This window comes from Poecilia latipinna, unplaced genomic scaffold (genome assembly GCF_001443285.1).
Source record: "Poecilia latipinna isolate Pla-1442-1.1 unplaced genomic scaffold, P_latipinna-1.0 Scaffold746, whole genome shotgun sequence".
Taxonomy (NCBI): Eukaryota; Metazoa; Chordata; class Actinopteri; order Cyprinodontiformes; family Poeciliidae; genus Poecilia; species Poecilia latipinna.
In genome coordinates, this window is record NW_015113362.1 from 33,440 (window position 1) to 42,036 (window position 8,597).

The 8,597-nt window shown below is 37.4% G+C and overlaps 1 protein-coding gene across 1 annotated transcript in view; it reads right to left on the bottom strand.

Annotated features, from left to right (window-relative positions):
* Nucleotides 1-3,369: 3,369 nt before the first annotated feature.
* Nucleotides 3,370-8,597, bottom strand: part of dync2h1 (dynein cytoplasmic 2 heavy chain 1) — a 114,798-nt gene continuing 109,570 nt past the window's right edge. The window contains exons 93-96 of the mRNA XM_015045830.1: nt 7,058-7,167; nt 6,898-6,979; nt 5,133-5,249; nt 3,370-3,972 (exon numbers count right to left, since the gene is read on the bottom strand). Coding sequence (XP_014901316.1) covers nt 3,811-3,972; nt 5,133-5,249; nt 6,898-6,979; nt 7,058-7,167 — 471 coding nt within the window. The 3' untranslated portion in view covers nt 3,370-3,810. The remainder of the gene's footprint in view (nt 3,973-5,132; nt 5,250-6,897; nt 6,980-7,057; nt 7,168-8,597) is intronic.

Here is an 8,597-nt window from a genome sequence, read left to right on the forward strand (position 1 = left end):
ATAAATATTTCGATCAAATGTTTTTGTATCAGGAGCTCAAGTGTGTATCTTCTCTGAGAACTAAGAAAAAGTAGAATTTTGCCTACTTGGAGGGTTTGTTCATTTAATTTTTTTTTTTTTTTTTTTTTTCTTACATTTGCCATATTATGTTTACATACACAGCAGAAATAGCTGAAGACAAAACTAACAAGAATAAATGGTAACTGGCATAAAATTGACTGGTAGGAATAAAATGTTATAAGTATCTCTGTGTTTGAAATTTTTTTCCCCTGGTGTTACAAACATCTATTCTCTAACATTAGCGTTTGCATAAACTAAAACAATTTTACTTTTACTTTTTTTTTTCCCTCAGTCAGTTTTGCTTTCATTTCATTATGGATCTCGTCCATTTTGATCTCTCATGTTGTGTTTCCATCTGTTCCAACTCTCTTGTTGTGTGATTTGTAATCTCAATTAGCACTGTTGGCTACATCAAACCCGTCTACTGATGTCAGACAAACTGTGGCCTCCTCTCTTATCCAGCGGTTGTTTTTGGAGGGAAGCAGCAAAGTGACAAGTTTGAACTGAATATTGTCCTGATAAACCAGCCATATCACTGCCAGAAAACCCAGAGAAGACTGTCCAGAGACAGATTTAAAAAGTACAGATGGCATAAAATGAATGAAAAAAAAATAAAAAAATCAAGTGTCACTCATATTGTTTCCACTGAGCTAATTTAGACAAATGACATGATGTGCTCAGAGTGGTAATGCTACTTTGGCAGCCCTGTGAATGAGGCTCATCTGGGATTACTTTAAAGTAAAAAAAACTAAAAAAAAGAAATGCAGCACTGTAGTTTTATGAACACTAACACACTAAAGTGCTGTCTGCCACAGACTAAAATACCAAAGTGTGGATATTTTATTGAGGAATAAATAATAAATGTGGTGCAGTGAATTAATCCGACCCCAATCACAGGCAGGATAGATTACATATCTGCACTGAAGGCAAACAAATGAAAAGTCCCAAGTTAGTTTTTGTTTGTATTCCTGCATTTTAATCACTTCTACAGTTTGAAAGATGTGTATGCGAGATATGCACGTGAGGAATAAAATGTTTATGTCCGACATCCAAATGCAAACAGAAGCAACGCATTGTCTCTGTGTTTACGGCTCTGAACACAGTGAATGGTGGGACGTCAGAGCAGAAAGAAGAGGGGAAGTTCAAGAAGAATAGAGAAGGTCTCCAAGAAAAGAGAGAAATTAAAAAGAGGCAAAATAAACTTTTTTGTAATGTGGTGAGAAATGACTGTAATGGGTATGCGTCTTGTTTATGTAAGACTGATTTAAGACCAGTTTTACCAATTTGCAGATGCAAATATAACTTTGTCAGTCGGTGTGTGCTGCATTTGAATTTTTCCCAAGATGCTTCTGTGGTTTACAAACAAAACCAAACTGACTCACTAAAAAGGATGAACACCATCACATGAAAAATAAAAAAATAAAAAACACACACCCCGCAATAGTTCTTCGTTTTTCTTTAAATATGCATCTCTCTCATGTGTTTTAAAGACAAAACCTCTGAACACGTCACCTTGGAAACAAATAATTTTGTTGTGTTTTAAATCATTTTCGGTTTGCTGCAGTGCTTAATGTCAATTTTCCAACCTCTGCTTGCAGGATTAGTCCTCAAAGGATAAGAAACAACTCCTCAACGGCAGCTGCTGTTTTAGAGCTGCTTCTGAATTTCTGAAAAGCTTTTAGTAGACAAATAAATAACTCAGATGAAATGTGATGCATCTAGAAGTAATTCAGACTAGTAGTTTGGTCTTGCTTTTCAAATTTTTACAAGTCACTTCTGTTCCAAAACCTCATCATCCAATTTGAACAAGTTGTTGAGGTGTCTGTCTCTTTAAAAACATTAGGTTTCATTCAACTTTCAAGCAGATAAATCTTCTCAAAGTGCAAACACACTGCTAACTTCAATTTATGACGACAGACACTGAAGTTGCTCACTACCAGGGCATCACTAATGATTTAAGACAAACGACAGCGTGAGAAGTCCAAAGGAAAATTAGTCTGGATTAAATTATTCAACAATAACGTTAGATATTATAGATATATTACCCGTATTTGTAAAAACACGCACACACACACACACTTTTGGTACACGTATTGTACCAAAAGAGGTCAAATGCTAACTGCCACTGAATAGAACAGGCTTCCATAAGAAAATAAACATTGAGAAAGTTTAATATTCCGAGATCTCAAGCCAACCCTGATCTATCCACAAAGTCTTTTAAAAAAGTCAGATCTAACCTTGAATATATTTTTTATGTCTTTTGTTTTATAGGTTAAAATGTAGCAAATATGAGTTATGTGAAAGCAAATTTAGCCTGACCAATACTTATTCGAGCAAAAAGTGGTAAATATGCACAAATATGTTTGAATAAAGACGTTAAAGTTCCTAAACTTGGACTTCCTGACATGTAAACTAGTGACAGCTTTATTTTTTTGTCTTTGATGCACCCTTCCTTAATTTTAACACAAATCACTCACCACTAGTCCTACCTATCTTTCCCTTTAGCCGCTCTTTTTCTCTTAAATTATGTCAACTGTGCCACCCTTACTTTCCTGTTTCACTCAAGTTTTATGGTCTTTTATTACTTTTTCCTGTTGCCTACATTATCTATTTTTTTTTCTCTCTCTGCCTCCGTCCCCATGTCTCTTTCCCCATCTGACCCAGAGGGCCTCGTTTCACAGAAATCCAATCCTCTCACTTTTTTAAACCCGCTGTTCCATTCCGCTCCCATTTTGTCACACTGCAGTGCGCACACAAAACCCCGCTCCTCCCTCGTTTCAGCTCCTTTCTCTGTCTCCACAAAACACACACACACACACACACACGCGCTCCCGGTCAAACATGAGCACAAACATACGGGCTGACATATTATCAAACATTTGTACAACTGCATTAACACAATTGAAACGTCGGCCAATAGAGAAAGAGGAAGACCTAATTAGTCCATCAATCAAATTTAGAGCTCTCAGTTGGATTTGTGCACACAGAAACACACATCCACCTCACACTCTCCCATGTTGCTCTCTGGACATTCATCACAGCTTCACTGACTCCATTCAACCTCGACTCACAACCAATCACACAAAGGTTAGGGACTGACTTGTGTGTTTGTGTGTTTGAGAGAGGATCACAATCTGCTGGCTTTTCCTGGTGATCTGTATTGTTTACTGTGGAAACATTCTGCCCACTGACACTGAGGATCAGCTGCTCCCTGAAATACACTGAAAATTATCCGAGGGCTGATAAACGTACCGATTCTCATTTTGCAGAACCCAAACCATGACAAAACTCATTTAAATAAATAAACCATGATGTTTTTTTTATAGGTTTATTTTTGATAAATAGGGTCCATAAATAATCACGTAACAAAAATATTTTGAAGCAAACATTCAGAATTAAAGCCTTTCTCTGGAATATAACATAGGCTAAGTGTTCCTGGTGAATAAATATGAATTCCTTCATTTATGAAATGTGTAGAATGTCCAGAACCAAATTATATTAAACTAACACAAGTTAAGCTAATAACATATAAACTGATCTGCAACCTAAGAACTGAACAATAACAATGCTTTTATTGTATTAAGATGTCAACATCAACCAGTGAAGTTAAAGGTTTTGTCTTCCAACTTAGGATACTTCTTGTAGCACAAGCAACAAAATGAAAACCAGAACTGGAGACTGAAGACATTTTTTTTTTTCTTTTCTTTTCTATCTTTCTGTGCTCGGCCTCGTCACGATGATGACACCCTTTCACTGTTGTTTGAGAAAAAGAGCAGCTCCGGTCTGTATCCACTGGTTGGGGTTTGGTCCGCAGGGCAGGGAGATGTGAGTGACCACCTTCACTCTCTCTGCGCTGGTGTACAGCGGCAGCCAGATGCTCTCCTCCGAGTCAGTGGAGTCGGCTGTAGAGATCTGGAATAAAGGGTAAAAGTGCAATATCTATATAAAAATATATACTGTATGTGCAAACCCTGCCTCTCGCAGGTTGACTGTTGGAGATCACTGAGGATTAGCATGTAAGATAGTGTGTGTGTGTGTGTGTGTGTGTGTGTGTGTGAGGATGGATGGATGGATGGATGGATGGATGGATGGATGGATGGATGGATGGATGGATGGATGGATGGATGGATGGATGGATGGATGGTTGTGCAAGTTAAAAACGGAAAGAGAGTGAAATGTGAACACTGACACCATTGTTTTTACATGTTTATCACATGGTTGTTTTTTTATTACAAAGAACTGTACCAAATACACATTTAGTTGTGTTTTTTTTTCTGTGACTTAAACGACTTTAATTTGTGTGTACCACAGGTGAATTTTAAATGTGGTCCATGAAATTCACATGTGATTTTTAAATTTTAAGTCATGCGACGTCACTGTAAACTAGCTTCTATTTCAGAGCTATTTTACTCTAAAATTGAGCAGTTAAAAAATGATTTAATCTGTGAATTTATGCGTCAGCTGGTAGATTTTAATTAGCGTCAGCCCTATAAGCAGGCCTCCATTTTCCTAGAGAATATGCTGTGTTGCCTGTCAGTAAAGACTGCAACAGTAGCTCAGTAAAGGCATGCTTTACCTTTGCACCCACTATTCAATATCCGTAATGACATTTAAACATCACAGATTAACGTAGACTATAACTGCCTTTCTCTCCGGTTTCCACACTGATTGTAATAAAAATGAGGTAGACACAGAATGCAAGTCCACTCAATTTGCACAGGCAAAGGCAGTGAATTAACAAGGCTTTTGCTTGACCTATAAAACTGCTGACAGGATTGTGGAAAGAGAAGATTGCTCAAATAAAGGGTGCACCTCAGCTGCAATGTTAAAATGAACTCTTAAATGCACGTTTAGTCTTTTTTTTTAAGCAAATCACTTTGACTGTTACATTTAGATAAAAAAATAATTTAGCCTCCGAAATTTACTCAATGTGAGCAATTCTTTTTTTTTGTTTTACAAGTTAGAATGTCAAACAAAGGTGAAGCAAATTGATTAAAGTCCAGCCAAGTCTCAGAAAACCTTGCCAGCTTTGTAAATGTAAAGGAAGTTTAACAACGCCGAAAGTGAGCTACCTGTGGAGCCCAGGCCATGTAGCATGCTGGGACCGCCGAGACACTGGGGGAATCGTGTTGGTTCTCACTTAAGTGGATCCCGTCAAAACGACACCCCTCCAACTGGAGGCCACCGACCTACAAATCCAAAGGGAAAGAAGGAAGCAAAATGAATCTGACTGTGACGACGAAGAGGGGAATCGACGCCAAAGAGAAGAGTGACGAGAGCGGCATAGTTGGGGCTCGTGCATTAAAATAGCCTAATGGAGCAAATATAAACTACGAAAGGGTGACGAACACTGAGGTCACTCGATGAAGAAGTTGCAAAACAGATTACATGAGAGACGCTGTTTGAGTGACTCAGGGATTTTCCACAGCAGGCCAGACAAAAGAAACCTTGGCACCAAATGTGACAAGCACAGACGACTAAAACTCTAAATCACTATAATCGGAGGACGAAGAAGAAAGAGAGAAAAAAAAAACGAGCAAGTGAGGGAGAGACAAATCTAGAAGAGAGATCATTGTGTGCATGCACTTATCTGTGCGTAAGAAAGCTCAACAATTATCCTCTCTCTCTTTTTGTGTGATGTTTATTTTCCTTTCCCTCCCTGCAGCTGCAGACTCCACCCTTCCTTTCTTCCTTTGTGTAGTTTAACAAAGTGCATCTTAAGTCATGCCAAGTTCTATTGGCATAACTAGAAATGAAACCTTACTCTAAAGGATAAAAGACAATGAAATTACATCAACCTCTGTCACAGCATGAAGGATAGAAACATGCTGTGCTGCTACGATGATTTACGGCCTTTTTAAAATCTTAAATATTCCCATCTGTCAAATTTCTAAATCAATCAAGACAGCTTTCAAAGACACCAGACATGTCCGTCTCTAATTATTGTGCAGAAAACCGTTTGCCGTCCATCTTATTCTATTTTCTTCTCAGTTTCTGCTTCAATCTTTGAAATCCCTGCTTGTTGTCTTTTGCTCAATTATTTTGCAATTGCCTATCACTCTACCATACACCATTTTGATTATGGTTTCAGTTTTCTGCAACCCAATGGTGGGATCTACAGTTGGCACACCTTATCTGGTCCAGGTCAAGTCAATCACAAATTTCCTGATCCAATCAGATTACAGGTAGGTTTGCAGATAGTAGGCCGAGTTGGACATCTGACTCCGCCCTCAAGCCGCTTTAATTAGACGATCCTTCTCCTTTGCTCCAAATGTCTCGTTTTACTTAAAGCAGTTCTACTCCTACAGTGAAGTTACTCTTAAATTGGATATTTGACACCTGATGGTTCTGTTACCTTCTTCCACTCTCTCCCTGAAACGTTTCTTTAAAATTAGGGTTGGCATCATAAAACCGTAATGGAGAGGATTGTGTGGCACGTCAAGAGTCCTGTATTTAGTGGGGAGAAAATTCAGTGTCCAGTTGCCTTACAACCAGGTATGTTACTTTCTTTAACATCACTGTCTTGTTAATAATCTATCAATGCCCCCAAGTGGTCAGACAGATCGTAGCTGATCACATCAGACTGTGAGGAGTTTTTAAGTTTTGGTGTCAGTTTTGAAGAATTCAACCTCTAGAAACGAGTGAAAAATCTGGAAAGGATAGAAGGAGATTATGAATTATTACTTTTGGTCATTGTTGATATAGTTGAGTAATAGTTGGACTGATTCTCTAGTATCAATACTCATGTGCAATTTACATGATGTGTAAAAGCAACTGAGCATGACTTTCTTAAATGAAGTCATTTAAACTGACTGTCAGCTGCTTCATATGCTCTACCTTGACTTGTAGCTTGGCCTGAGCAATTGGACTCCTCCATGATGAGACAAACACCAAACTATCCATGGAACAGCCTATGGATCTGAAAAAAAGAGAGGAAAAAAGTAATGATTTAAACTGTGATTGGCTCACATAAAAAAATGAAAACTTTCATTCCTACCTGGCCGTTTCTTGTCTCAGAGCGTTCAGGAAGGTATCAGGGTGGAAGAGCTCTGATAAATCAAGGATGTCAGAGAGGAGAGCCTGTCTGCTCGCACGTTCAACCCAACTCTGTGTCAAAAATATACCAAGAGGCACACGGATTTGTAAACCAATCGTTTAGAAAATAAACAGACTCAGATAATACATAATTCAAGCATTACATCAATTTTCTCCAAGTCAGAAAGAAAAATTTTACAGGTGATTTTAAGATGAGAGTACTTACAGTGTACTTATACTAATGAAATTGTTTGGATAAAAAAAAAATAATAATAATAAACTATTAACCATTGATCAAGTTTAATGGCATTATTTGGTCGCAGACATGTTTAAAATGAGCCAATCTGCAACCTGACAGTCCATGTCTGAGTTAGATAGTACATTAGAAATATAAACTAATAAAATAGAATATTTAATAGAAATGCGCGATTAATAAGCTACTCCGACTTTCCTTGTATTTTTTATTACCACACAACAACCTGAAAATACCGCAAATACAATCACCTGCTAATGAGAACATAATGAATAACTAGAACAACAATTATTGACCTGCTTTTAATCAAAAGAATCCAATTTTTTTAATCCCCAGAAAAAAATAAATAAATAAAAATAAAAAATAAGCACTGCTCTCCCTATGCATTGCTATGGCAGGCCCCGGTAAACAAAGAACACAGGGAGCTATAGACATGCAGAGTAGTAACTGTTTGCACAAAAAAATACATAAATGGAGAGAAAGGGGCCAAAGGAAAAACAGAAATAACCAGTATGTTGTGAATATTTGCATAGCCAGAGATAAGAGCCTTATCCATGATGGTGATCTAGGGCATCAGATCAGACATCTGCTTTGATTAGATAAGCAGCTTCCTTCTGTGTCACTGCAAAAACCATTTAGTTTTGTCCCCAGGACAACTCATCGGGTAAGAACACTGTCCTGCTTCTTTGCATCTTTTTTTAGTTACATTTATGTTTTTGGGGGAAAAAGCTGCAGAACTTTAGAAAGGAAGTCACTTGAGCATATATATTTTTTTCTATTCTTAGAGCAAAGCATCTTTTCATTTATGCATGGACAACAAAAGTGGAAAGATTTAAGAATCAATGTTTGATTTTGGTCTCTATCTACTCTCTCTTCCTTTAAACAGCTGTATTTAAGCAACTTCGTCACAGAGTTTAAATCGGGCATAAAAAAAAAATCCAACATGATGAACACCGAGCGTATAGACACTGTGTCAGGGCTGTGAGAATTGGCTGTACAGTGTGCTGCGCTTCTTCCAATCTAACTTCTCCACCTTACTTTTGTTCCTCAACAAGACAATCTACATGCTCGTCTATTTAGATAATAATATAATTATATAATAATATAAAGTTGATTAATACAACTTCATTGCTTTATCTCATTTAGTTTTCTCTGTGCTGTAGGTACTGTAAGCGTATCAAAAAAAAAAAAAAAAAAAAACCGTCACAGCAGCCTAAACTCAAAAAAAAAACAAAAAATGTCATAATCA